Here is a 14,485-nt window from a genome sequence, read left to right on the forward strand (position 1 = left end):
TTCGAGATCTCCGTGTGGAAATCAGGCCAAATGTGGATAAATTCGTAAAATAAGCCCAGAATTAAGCCACAATTCGATTTTCAACAGCATAAACCAATTTTCACAGCTCCTGGAGGAATTAAAAATCACGCTGGAGTCTCCCGAATGACCGAAAATGGGGAAATTCAAATTCGAGGGAGTTGATATTGGTTTCAGAACTAATTGCAATCATTTTCAGCGAATAAACATCTCATAATTTTTTCATCGCCGATTTTGAATTTTCAAAAATTTGCTTAAAAATCGAAAATTATCAATTTGGGCTGCTAAAATTTTACTTATGCGGGTTCTCAGATCATGCTCCTTCCAAAAATCGCGCTCCTGTTTAAATCGGAAGAAGAGGCCTCGAGAGGTTTCCTCGTAAGATTTATGAAACGAATTCCTGACACTAGAATTCTATTTTTTTTTCAAAGCCTCCTCCTTTATTGCATTCAATTCTTTTGAATTTCCTCAACTTCAAGGGCAGCTAAATTTTTTCGGGTGACCAGGAGGTCTTTTTCTTGAAAAATATGCTTATTCAGAAAGGTTTTGACCAGAATTGGAAATTCTCAAGAAATTCTCATAGAGTCAATTTTCCATTTTTTTTTAAATTTTGTTCCAAATTGGGAAACCTGTGCAAATAAAGAGACTAACATTGTTTTGGTGATTGAAGAAGGTTGTTTTTTTTTTTTTTGAACGAGGGAATATTCAAAAAGATTCCGACCACGAAAGAAAGATTTTCAAAAAATACTAATAAACTTCAAACTTTGTACAAAGGTATCTACATTTTTTTTTCGACTTCAGGGGGCGTCATACGAGTGGTTCAATGTTGATTGGAGGATCGAGGAACGTCGAGCTGGAGTAATTCAGAAGTGTCCGGATACAGAAATAGATTTTTTTTAGTAATTTGATTTTTCCCCCTTTTCTACTAAATTTTTTTCAATGCCTATCAAAAGAAGGCTGCCACGAATTTTTTTTGGATTTGAGAAAAATAATTTTAAAAAAAGGAATAAATTTTCATAAAATCGAACAACTTCAGCGAAGTAACAATGACAAAAAATTACAATCATACAAATTTATGGCGAATTTTGATTTTTTTTTCAAATTGCAATTTTTCGAATTTAATATCAATGAGAAGAAAAATCAAACATCGAACATTTAACGAAAGCTAAAACCTTGAAGATTTAAAGATAGAAGTTCAAAAGCAAACAATATAACTCGCCTTGCAACGGTTCGTTTTCCTTCATAGTCTGCAATTTTGCATGAAAAATCTAAAATAAAACTTGAAAATTTGCACAAAAAAATTGCTAAAAAAATGCGTTTAGGGAATTCTAACTCGCTAGATACGAAACCTGGGTTTACTTTATAGTACTTTTTACAGCATTACTTACTAAAAAAAAAAACTATGGTTAATTGCTTCATTGGATATTTTTAGCAAAAAACACACCATTTTTGGAAATACAAACACAATATCTTCGATTGTATAAAACCGAACACCAAACTTGCTAATTAATATTTCACATCAGACGGAAAACACGAGAAAAACGAACGAAGCGAAGATAAAGTTTTTGAAGAATGAAATTTAGAGGAGGGTTAAAATACACTTTTCCAAAAGTTTTACATGTTGAAAATTTTCGACAAAAAAAATCCTTCGCTTATGAGGTACCTAATTTAACATAACTGGGTACATGGGAAGATCGTTTATGATTCATGAATTTTCAACCACTTGACCCGATCCATCTGAATAATGAACGAAAAAGGACGAACGCGGCTACAGAAAAATTTAAAAACAAGAATTTCATAAATTCATTCGGTTTATGAAACCCAACTATAGCTGTTCTATGAAATTAGAAATTCACGAAGAAAATTCACCCCCTTCAAAAAAATACAAAAAATCAAGAGCTCGATGATTTCGAAACGGATACATCAATTTCAAACCTTCACAAAATACTAATATCATTGGTAGGACAACGACCAGCACGAGAAAATAATTGAAAATACGAGTATATTACATGACTATTTTATGACGACGATCATCGTCGATCAGCTCAAAGAAAATGATCCTTCGCATTGATCTTATCATCTAAACTCGGATACGAGTAATTTAAAATTGAAAAAACTGATTACTTACTTCCGCCGAGAACCAAGGATACAAAAAACAACGCGAATATGGCGGGCATCATGGTGAGATCGAATCGTCGATGGATCTCGTTACCCACCACAGTGCACCCCATTCTTCTGTTTTACTGATTATCTCTAATTTCGGACCTATAATGGATTAAAAAAACAAACAAAAAAAATCTAGTAAAAAGTAATAATATACCATACTACCTGACATAATAAGATCTCTTAAATTACACAAATAATTCGACACATATTTTTAACGTATTGTCACATGACGAATAATGTATAAAATACGTTAAAATTCACAACAAAAATCGAAAAATTTTCAAGTTTTTAATTTCGTTGCGAAATTATTTTACACGTTCGAGAAAACCAAGTATCTCAACATTAATAACCTTTTAGACACATGATCACATCATCACCGGCTCAACAATAACGAAAAAAAGAAAAAAAACCGAACACATTTAAAGTTGAAAATTACTCTCGAAAAATATCAAATTCTCAACCAAAAAAAAAGTCTACTCGTTATCTAAACAATTCGCACATCTTGGCCACACAGAAAACAAAATTTACGTAAATACGCGAAAAAAATCACAGCATCGCGCTCGAACAAGTGCTCACACTCTCGACGATCCGGCGAATACCTATTGTCGAACAAGAATACCTTGATACTGTTGAGAAAACGCCGCCGCTCTGTAAAAGCAGCGCGACTCAGTTCCTCGCACATGTCAAAACCTTCATTTGTTCGCGTTCAACGTCGCTCCTCCTCTCTTTACCGCTTCACAGCGTCTCTCTATAGTAACTCAAAAACCCTCTTTTAATCACTTATATAAACAAAAACAATACGAAATGAAAAACTACACATAAATGCGTACGTACGTACGGACACAATATGGTCTCTTTTTTTATTTCAATGATAAAGCAATGAAAAGGTTGAGATGAAGAGCTTTCCTTCTCCAAACTTACCTTACCTTACCTTACCTTGCCCAAGAAATACGCTGAAAGCGAAAAGATAAAATTTTACTCTCTTTGCCGACAAATTGTACGTATTTATACGCCTTTATTCTTCTGAAATGCTCGACGAGATAACGTAATGTTAAGTACAATAACGTATCAAGATCACACATCTACTCTCTTTTAATTTAACCACTTTGTTCTGCACTCGTAATCGGTTTCAAGAAGGCTGGAATTTTTCATTCAATTTCTTACTTTTCTCGTGTTATCATCATCTCATCTCGGTGGAATTTCAATTCACATCAAATCCCACCATCAAGTTTTAATTATAATGAACCAAACAGGAGCTTTGAGTAATCAAAATCAATTGATACAATATGATATTTAACTTTTGATTTTTTCCCCAATTTTTTGAATTCTGGATAAAATTGGAGGGAAGGAGATAAGGGCTTCCACCCACAAAAGAAATGAAGGTTTCATTTTTAAAAAAAAAAACAGTTTGTTAAAAAGAATGCGAAAAAAAATTATAAATGGTAAAGTTTATCTTGAAAAGTTCAACTTTCATCTGAAAGTTCAAATTTCAATTCTTTAAATTTGAATCGCCAATTTTAAGCTTCTCATTTAGTTTCATCCAAACCCCACAGAGATATTGAATCAGTCTCGAGAAATGATCCTTTAAATTTTGGCTGTTTCCAAAAGAAATAACCTGAATCCGTAAAACACACTAAATTCAACCTCCCGCCTCACACCACCAATTTGAAGGTTAGTATAATTATGGAAATTCGGCCAGACCATCGAAAGAAACTCGTAAAATCAGATACCTACCCCAGCTTTACTTTTGGTTCCAGTTCATATGGAATGAGTTCAAAGACAAAATGCGATGACCGATGATGTTAATAAAATTGCATACTCGGTTTGCCGTAAATACGAAAATACGATCTTAATTAGTTATCCACGACATACTCACAAGGGAACCTCTTGAGGTGTCACACTCCGATTTGAACGGGACCGCGATTTTTGGAAAGAGAATAGTCTAAAATCCCCAAAGCCAAATTTTCAGCTGCCCAAGTTTTGAAAATTCAAAATTGACTGTTTTTGGCGATTTACCTATGCTTTTTTTTTTTAAAAGTACGTACTTGATCAATAAAAATGGTCAAAATAATTCCCACAACTAATATTAATTACTCAAATCCAAATTTCACCATTTCCAGCCATTCTGGAGCCTCCAGCGCGACTTTTCAATTTCTTCAGAATTTTGAATTTGCTCCAGAAGGCGTGAATATGCAGTTGGGCAGCTAAAAATCGAGTCGTGTATTACACTCGACCTGTTTAACGAATTTATCTACATTTGAGCCGATTTTGAGAGTGACACCTCAAGAGTGGTTTTTTGACCAGCTTTTTCCAAAATTAAAAATTCCAAAAAATCAAAAGATGACCGTTTGTGAGGAAATTTTTAAAATTTGCGGGAATAGCTGTATTTTGTCAAGAACTAACCCCCGGAGCGCAAATTCTACCATTTCCAGCCGTGTTGGAGCGAGAGTTACACCTCAAAAAACCACTCTAGAGGTGTCCCCCTCGAAATCGGCTCAAATCTAGATAAACTCGTTAAACAGGTCGAGTGTAATACACGACTCGATTTTTAGCTGTCTAACTTCATATTCACGCCTTCTGGAGCAAAGTCACAAAATTCTGGAGAAATTGAAAATCGCGCTGGAGGCTCCAGAATGGCTGGAAATGGCAAAATTTGGATTTGGGGGGTTAATATCAGTTTTAGGACTTATTTTGAACATAAAATACATCACCATCCAAAATTTCAGGTGCTAACATTTACTTTTCGATTTTCGGCGAATTTCCAAAACTAAAATTTGGGCCAAATGTGGGGGAAAATGAATATCAAATCGATTGAAAATGGTTTTAAACTGTTCCGGAACCTCTAGCAGATTTTAAAATGAAATACCTCAATTTCGAGAACGCTGTATCTTGAAAATTCTACATAGTTTTCGGGGGGGGGGGGGGTGGGGGGACGCCTTGAAATCTATGCAATTTAATTTGAGTCTAAATAAATGTGGCGAGTGCTTGTGAGTGACCTATTCGACTGATTAGTGATTACACGTCATTTTTCCAAAATCTGCAGTTTCTGACGATTCAAAAAGTGTATTTCTCCGGCGATTTCATAATTGAAAAATTCACCGTGTCTTTGAGGAGGGGGAGGGGAGGTTGATGAAAAAGGGTGGAATTCAGTTCATGCTTCATACGAGTCGATGTAAGGATGGTTTTGAGCATTTTAAAGCTCTTGACAATTTTTTGAAAATTTCAGACTCCCAAAAAATAACTCAAAATCTGCACAAATTAATTTTAGCAACTTGAACGGGTTAATAGCACAGGTAAATGACCAACTTGACTAATTACACCAATTTTCCAAAATCTATCCCTATCGATTCAGAACCGTACATTTTTGAAATTCTCAATGCATATGATTAAATCGCTGAGGGAATCGTATATGGTAGCAAAATTGCAGAAATCGATGCCAAAGTAGAATTTCAAGGCATTTTTTCGGTAACTTGAATTTTTAAAATGTGGCTGGAGACTACAGAACGGCTGAAAACCACCTCCAATCAACTCAGCATGTTGAAGTTAGGGTTCAAAATGAGTTATTGTAGCTCTCCAATTTTTTTGAGCGAAATTTGGTAAAAATTCCAAGTTTTAAAAATTTTTCTGAGGTTTCAGAACTTTTCAAAAAATATTGAAATCCTTTTCCAATCGATAAGTGTGGTCAAAACTAATGTAACTTTCTCGGTCAATTACACAGGCGAAATTTTGATTTTTTTTCGATTTCAACCCAAAGATTTTTCACAAATTTACCAAAAATTCGAAAAATGTTCTCTCGCTCATGAAATTGAAGCTGGTGTGTATTTTTGCTTACTATCGAATGATCAGCTTGGTTGGTCCAATTCAAAAAATTTTCTGCCCATTGGGATACCTCATTTTTGTAAGACACGCAGTAATTTTTTTTGAAAAATTCACTACTTCTTCATTACTTTTTTCAACTCACTTTTCAGAAATCTCTCCACTTGACCCCTCTCCCTTCCTACACACAAAAAATTAACGAAGTCTTTCACAGGAAAATTTTCAAAAAAAAATTAAAAGTGGAAGACAATCAAAAATGAACTTTTTTTTTCAATAATTTGAAGGTTTTTGTTGCACGTTTGAATTTTCACATTTTTTTTTACTGCCTTTTTGACTAAATTCTACTTTTTTACTACTTTCACTACCTGTTAGACACACCGAAATTCAATTTTTCTCAAATATAATCAAAAATCTGATTTTTCAGTCCAACTTTTCAAAGGAAAATTTTTTTAATTCGTCTATTGACCTTCTCCCGGGTGTAAAAGAGTTAAAATGAGCAGGCAAAAAATTAAAAATTGATCAAGTTCAGCACATTCAATTATCTAGAAAACCATTTTTTGGGGGAGAGGGAGGGAATTACTGAGGATTTTTGGCATAACTTCTTTGGAGTTGTAAGAATCAAAGAAAAATTGGGGCAATTTGTGGAGAATATGCCTGGACTTCTTCAGTGATCCTCGCACTCTTTTAATACGAAAGAAATTGTATTTGTGCACCACTTTCTCAGTACCTGACAGTCTAATGACTAGTATAGGCTAAACGACGATTGAAAATTTTTTCGCACCGAATAATGCATTTTTCTGAACCCGAACCAAAAAAAGTATCTCACAAACTCGCACATATAAAACAAAAAACCTAACGAAAAAAAATCAATTTCAGAGCATATAAATACTCGAACGGCCAGTATCAAAAACTAGAGGGCACATATAACCTCACGCTGTTTTCGAAATAGCTTAAAACGTTTCTCGTACTCGACGTATACCTATGAAAAACACATCGAAACAGAAAAAAAGATTACAAAACACGAAACCAACCACGCGAATTTCTACTTTTCCAAACAAGTGTTATCGAAACACACACGTTCGCAACGAGGAGACCCCCCACGACCCACGTGTACACTATATACACACAGCCGATAACCCTTCCCTCCTCCCTGCCAAATCCAATTCAACAACCCGGGAGTCGTCCAATGTGCGTGATAATTTGAAAATCTATATTCTTAATTTCAATTTCATAACCCAAATTGTTTCGCACGGTAGGTAAAAAAAAACCTACGCACGCCGCATTTTCGTACTACCTATAATATTCCAATATACGACCAACATGAAATTACACACTGTTATATTATATATGTATTGTACCTATGTGCGTAATAGAGGAAGAGGAATGGCGCATGGTGTACTTGCCTTCATTATACCAGCTAAATACCACCAACGTCTAGCATTTGCAATAACGCGATGTCGATTAATTTTCTTTTAAAATTCGATAATATAGCGGCGGTAAATTTCGTCCTCCCATCTTACCCCAACTCGGTCCACGTCTATACTAGTTTCGCCTATAATAATTCTGGCCAAGCTCGTTGAATAATCAAAGAATTGAATAAATGCTCGTTGGCACGATACTCGTACTCGTACAGCGTACAGTATGCAGTAGCCACCAGCTAGCGACCTGGCTACTAAACTAGCCTTCTTCCTCCTCTTCCGCCTTCTCAGATACGAATTTTATTTATACGCGAATTTATCATGCGATCGTCAAATAACTCGTACCCCTTACTCGATCCATTTCGCGATGACCACGGTGCAAATGGCACCCTTCTTGTTGGCCGGCAAAGCTGAATTTACGGCTTTAAACAGACCGTCGCTCGTTAAAGGCTGCAAAATAAGCCGAATCAACGCCCACCAATTACAAGTTCCGTGTCTTTTCACCTTCTTATATCCAGCTAAACCCTTTTTCTCAACAAAGTACATATAAACAAAAGTCGATCGCGAAATGTTCACTTTGAAAGGAAAATATTCAATTCTGACACAAAAACCATCTCAAAACTACAACTGTACTGTTAGATAACCTCACCAGCAAACTTTTTGAAAAAGATTCCTGGTTGTAGAGTCAATCATGGAGATTATCCGCCTCTCACAAACAAATTTCGGAACACTGGAACCCAAAATTAGACTGATTTGACAGCGAATGACCCAGAAAGGAGAAAAGTGGCCTGAAACTGGAAGTTTTCAAGTGAGGGGGAGAGTGAAATGAATAAAATCTTCACACTAGTTCATTTAGCTTGAAAGAGTATTACCTATGATTTTTCCGCAAAAATGAATGCAAAGGAAAATTTCTCGAAAAAATTGATTCAAAATACAAAAAAACACCTATTTTTGCATTTTTCCATTTTAAATTTTCAACCACAAGAGGGGCATAGCTTCAACCTGCTCCTTTGGCTACGCCACTGATAAGATTCAAAGATTCAGCCTTTTCGTTCGCCCCTTTCTGCCCCTTTCATCATTTTATTTAAAAGAATGAGAGAACTATCAGAAAAATTCAGACAAATTCCAACATGGTTTGAACAGTTCATTGAAATCCTGAGTCAGAACATTTTTGTGATTTTTGGACAACGTTTTCAAATTTCAAAAAATTCTACGCAATGGTCAGAAAAATTCTCATTATTTTACTTAGGGCCACTCAAGATTTTGTAAAACCATCTCGTTGTTTCTGAACAATCACTTTTCAGAAAATTTGAAAAAAAATCAAGTGGCCCAAGCGAAGCGAGGGCAAAACAAAACTTGAAATTTGAAAAAGTTTTTTCTGTATTCAATTGAATCATTATGGCAACAAATGAGAAAACCTAGGGAAAAGTTTGCAATTTTGGATGAATTGGGCATCTTTTATTTACAACTTTAGCAACCACCGATTGAATTTGTAAAAAAATTTGAATTTCGAAAGTTGGTTGCTAAAAAAATACTGAAAAAAAAATGCACAGTTCATTTAAAATCGCAAATTTTCCAATAATTTTCTCATATTTTATGCCATAATAGTGAAATAAAATGGGGGTGAGCGCGGCGGGGGGGGGGGGGTGAAAATTTAATTTTTTCAGAAATTTTGTTATACCCTAAGGTATAAAATTTTTAGTCTGCCTAGCACACTATTACTTTCGTTCTGAAAGTTGAATAATTTTTTGACTCAAATGTTCTCTTAGAGGAATGGGCCGATTTTTTTGAATCTTTCATATGTAGGTGAGGCTTAACTTCAGGCAGGGAATGTCGTAATTATAAATGTAATTGAGTAATTGCAATTAATTACGAAAATTTGTACTAAAAAAACAATAAAAAAGAGGAGAAGGGCCATATCAAAAGCGAAGCCGACGTCAGTTAAATTTCAAAATTTATGTAACACCACAGGGGTTGTAAAATCTTTATGACCCCTGTGGTGTTATATTTATAAAAGATGCCGATCGGCAACCATAATAGGCCATAGAAACCTTTTTCAAAAATTTCAAATTTGGTTGTTTTCTAAAATTTATAAATCAAAGTGATTTGCCGCCTATTGATTTTCAATGAGCCATTGTATTCGCTTATCTGTCTCGCTTATAGGTACCTAAATGTAACACCACAGGGGTTATAAAATTTTCTCTTTGAGAAAGGTTTTTAGTACTTCTGCAGGTTTTTCATTTACACAAATGCAGTACCTAGACAACAAAAGCAGGTGGTTACTCTTTCTGAATCAAATCCCACCAGTCATTTGTGATTTTGCAGTGCTCCCAAGAGGTTCATTCAGAACTGTAGTGCTTTTGAAGTCGCATTATGCTTTCGAGATATATTGCGTTGTGCTTTGGAGCTTTCAGAATAGCATAGTAAATTCGGAATCGCATTGTGCTTTTTTTCAAAATCCTGTTGTTTTTTTTTTCAAAATCCCGTTGTTTTTTTTCAAAACAGTGTTGTGCTTTTTTTTCAAAATCGCGTTGTGCTTTTTTTAAAAATTGTGCTGTGATTTTTTTTCAAAATCGTGCTATGATTTTTTCTGAAATCGTGTTGTGCTTTTTTTTTACCAAAACCGCGTTGTGCATTTTTTGAAATTGCGTTGTGCTTATTTTTTCAAAATTGCGTTGTGATTTTTATTTGAAATCGCATTGTGCTTTTTTTTCAATATTGATGAGCTGTAATTTTTTTTCAAAATCGTGTTGTGCTTTTTTTTCAAAATCGCGTTGTGCTATTTTTTTGAAACCGCCTTTTTTTGCCAAAATTGCGTTGTTTTTTTTTTGAATTTGCATTGTGCTTCTTTTTCAAAATTGCGTTGTTTTTTTTTTTGAAAATCGCGTTGTGCTTTTCTTCAAAATGGTGCTGTGGTTTTTCAAAATTGCGTTGTGTGTGTGCTTTTTTCGAAAGCACTGGAGATACGTATTACATACTTGCTTAACCCCATAGGAGAAGTCTGGTGGGTGAGGGCCATGAGGGGTCAAAGGGGTGGGAGGGTCTGCTCTTCAATTTTCAAAATTTTGTTATCTGCCTGTTTTGGCGTCATTTTCATGTAATTCAACCTCACCAGAGATTAGACGAGTCCTCGAAAATTAGGATTTGGAGTCTTTCTTTCAAAAAATATTCATGTTATATACCTCAGAGTCTAACTTTTTGAGAGAATTTCATAAGGGCCAATCCCCGTTTTTTTTTACACATTTCTAAAAATTTCACCCCCCCCCCAAAAAAAAACACATGATTTTTTTTAAAATCTCACACACGCCCTTCCCAGTGACAATTTTCTATAGGTACAAGAATTTTGAATCTTTAGCACATATGGGCACGTTTCTCGAGTTGGAGTGGGGGGGGGGGTGGTCGACTCAAAATTTGTTTTTGATTGTTTGACCATCATTGTGGGTTGGTTTCGTCAACATTGGAGAAAGTGCAGATTCAACTATCTTATCCTGAAAGGCTCTTTCTATATATGTACATATTTTATGCTACTTTTGTGCTTTTGTACCACCTAAGTCAAGTTCTCGCCTTTTTCGTGCCTTTGTGCATTTTTCGAGCTGGCAAACACTGCAATCGGAACAACTAAACCCAAAACCAGGCTGATTTGACACGGGACGACTCAGAAGGCAAAAGGATGACTTGAAAATGGTATAGTATTCAAAGGGTGAGAGGTGAGGAGGAGAGGTGGGTGGGGGGGATAAACTAAATTAAATCTTCACACTAGTTCACGTTGCTGGAAAAAATACTTCTTTCATATCCACCTAGAAAATAATATTCGAAATTCAAAAACACCAATCAACAATTTTTCCCCCGATTTCTCAGCGTATAGAATAACAATTCTTCGAATAGGTACGTTGCTCACGAAAAAATGCTTCTCGTCCAAAATTACCCAACTGGCCTCACTTCGTGCAACAAAAAACTGAGTTTACCAGCCTCCTCGAGTTGTTGGAAAAAGCCTTTAACACTGATACGCATTCACCGATACGGGTCACTCGGCGAAAAACACACGTTTTCCATTAAATTCATCTCTCCAAAGACCAACTCGAAGATAAAATTATTTCACTTCATTCTTCAGCGAAGCCTGGTGCGACTAGAGGGGGATCACCATGTAGGTACCAGGTCTGACGATGAGATTTTTTCTCGCCTACATTTGGTCATCATTTTTTCACGCGTACATATAGGTAACATTGTATACCTTAGTATGCTCGTTTCAATCGTAAAAAAGTGAAAAATCAATTTATCTAGAGGAAAAAAAGTAGTGTACCTACTTTTTAGTAAAAATACTATCCATGAGACGAAAAACAATAAGTAGGTATTTGAGTTCGTCGAAAGGAAATGAAAAATTACAAGGGCAGATAGTAAGTTTCTTATTCCCACACAATGGAATGGCTGAAATTGAACAGATACAGAATGGTGCCGATAAATTATTTCCTCTCCTCCTGTCTATACATAGCTCTCATTTCTTACATTCGCGCAGAAATTTTAAAATATGAGGGCGACATTTGCATGCTAAACTCGCAAATGTCGAATGTGTAGAAATTATTTTTCAATTTTGACCTTTGAGAATCAAAAAACACGAAGTGCTCGATACTTGAAAATTTTACATGTATCTGAGTCGAACATTTCTAGTTCCAGAAGCGATAGATCCTCATCTACTCGTAGCAATACCTCGAAATCTGCTGTATAATATGTATTCGTGTAGCAATATCGGCACACAAAAATTCAAACCGACCAACAATTATTCAAAACGTGTTAGCTATTTTCTGTACGCTCTTTACGTTCATTGGTCAACTGGAGCAGCACACCGTACAATATACTAAGCGTTTTGTAACCTCACCTCAGCCTCCATTTAGCAGATTCACTCGAATCTCGTCGGCGTCGCGGTGACATCGGTAAAAACAACCCTAGCTTAAGGAGATCGTGATGTCATGAGGGTGAAACGTGCTCGGAAAATGTTTCGAGCTCTGCTACCACCGTATAATACGAGGTATTTTCCGCCACCACCGCTCCTAGCAAAGGGTTTTTCGCCGTTGGACAGCAGACGACGACGACAATTGTACGTAGCCGTCGCTATCTTTCGCTACATAAAATTACCTTCGCAAGGGTTATACACCTTTTTTCTCCAACCTTTTTACTCGCATCTTTGGTGTAATTCTCGTATCTCTCCGCTTCTCTCGTTTGGAGCGCGCGTGGTGAAGATGGAGGTGGTCGTCGTTTAGTATACCAACATCGTGTACCTACTCGTATATTGCTATACGGGTATGGGATGGAGCAACGCGCATCTTTATCGTGAAAGGTACCTTACTCAACTCACCGTGTACGCCGAATGTAAAAACTATCGGCTAATTTGCATAATAAATGCCTTCTACGATATGTTCATCCCGCAAAGCGTTACATAGCTCGCTATCGCTATCGTGATGTGAAATTCTAAATCGGACGACACTTTCGAAGATTTTCAAAACTTCCTAAAATTGGGGTAAAAACAGATACCTAGGCTACTTAAAATAAGTCCGACAGAAGGGTTTTCATACACACATATTTTGTACATAATATATATTTTCAATTTTTATATTAGGGAACGACGACGACGACGACGACACAACGAACGAGAAATGATTTCCAGTTAGTAAGGATCTCCGGATTTTTTGTTTTTTTGTTAACTACCTGTTTAGTCGGCGAGGCCGCATAAAGATCTATTACACCCCCACCCCCCTCGATCCTCCGGGACAACTTCTTTTTAAAGGTAGAGTTCTAAGGAACATTTCTAGCCCTTGTCCTCCCTCCTAAAAAAGGGGCCCTACTTGACAGGTCAGCCCAAATCGCAGATTTGGCTTTCCAACACAGGACTTGCACGACATTTTTACACCTTACAAAGATAGATCGAAAGATCAGGCAAAAATTTATCACCTGTCAAAATTTCAAGTGCCAAAGTGCCTTTTTCGATTTTTGACGAATTTTTGAAAATCAAATTTAGCCCAAAAATGAGGGAAAACATCAAAATTTTACCGAATTGACCAAGAAAGCTGAACTTTGGTATACACCCCATTTTCGACATGTCAAATCGATTGGAAACTGTTTCAAACCGTTTTGAGCAGTTCTGGAGCCTCCAGCACATTTTTGAAACTGGAAATTTCCTAAAATTTCATCTAATGGAGTTAGAAAGCCGAAATTCATTCTGCAAACTAATTTCAATAGGACATGAAGTCAACTGCAAGTGGATTTCAAGTCGTTTTAGAGCCTCCAGCGGTTTTTTGAAAATTACTGGAGCTTCCAGTGGATTTTTGAAACTTGAAATTTCCTAAAATGTCATCAAATGGAGTTAGCAAGCTGAAATTTACTTCACAAACTAATTTCAATACGATATGAAGTCGATTGCATGGTGGTTTCAAATGGTTTTGTAGCTTCCAGCTATTTTTTGGAAATTGCAATGTTTCAAAAAACGCCATACAAACTTCCAAAAAGTCGCAGGAGGCTCCAAAACAATTTTAAACCCACCAACAGTCGACGTCGCGTCGTAACGTATTAAAATTAGTTTGCAAAATGAATTTCGGCTTTCCATGTCCATTTGATGAAATTTTAGGAAATTCCAAGTTTCAAAAATGTACTGGAAGCTTCAGCAATTTTCAAAAAGTCGCTGGAGGCTTCAAAACGACTCAAAATCCACCATGCAGCAGTCGACTTCGTAACGTATTGAAATTAGTTTGCAGAGTCAATTTCGAATTTCTATCTCCATTTGATGAAATTCTGAGGAAACTTCAAGTTTCAAAAATCTACTGGAGGCTCCAGTAATTTTCAAAAAATTACTGGAGGCTCCAAAACGACTTGAAATCTCCCCGCAGTTATTTCCATTTTTCAGGAAGATACAATGTTTTTAAAAATTTGAATGGGGCCCGAGCAAGCGAGTACAAAAGCTCTTGAAAATTCACAATTCTTTATTGTTTTCAGTGCATGATTTTTATATTTTCAAAAACAACCAATTTTGGCGCAAATTGGAAATAGTTATTTCCGAATTGCCGGCGAAAAATAAGCCA

General features: G+C 36.0%; 1 protein-coding gene across 11 annotated transcripts in view; it reads right to left on the bottom strand.

The window, feature by feature from the left end:
• Positions 1 to 14,485, bottom strand: part of Lar (tyrosine-protein phosphatase Lar) — a 389,327-nt gene that overhangs the window by 232,368 nt on the left and 142,474 nt on the right. For 10 of the 11 annotated variants that reach the window (XR_010557786.1, XM_065357492.1, XM_065357498.1 and 7 more), the window contains exon 3: positions 2,147 to 2,283. Coding sequence is in view for 10 of the 11 variants with exons in the window: in XM_065357492.1 (XP_065213564.1) it covers positions 2,147 to 2,249 (103 nt within the window). In the remaining variant the exon portion in view is untranslated. Of the gene's footprint in view, positions 1 to 2,146; positions 2,284 to 2,534; positions 2,794 to 14,485 lie in introns of those variants that run through there. The other variant, XM_065357493.1, reaches the window with a different exon arrangement.

The sequence above is a fragment of the Planococcus citri genome, chromosome 3, assembly GCF_950023065.1.
Source record: "Planococcus citri chromosome 3, ihPlaCitr1.1, whole genome shotgun sequence".
In the NCBI taxonomy this organism is placed as follows: Eukaryota; Metazoa; Arthropoda; class Insecta; order Hemiptera; family Pseudococcidae; genus Planococcus; species Planococcus citri.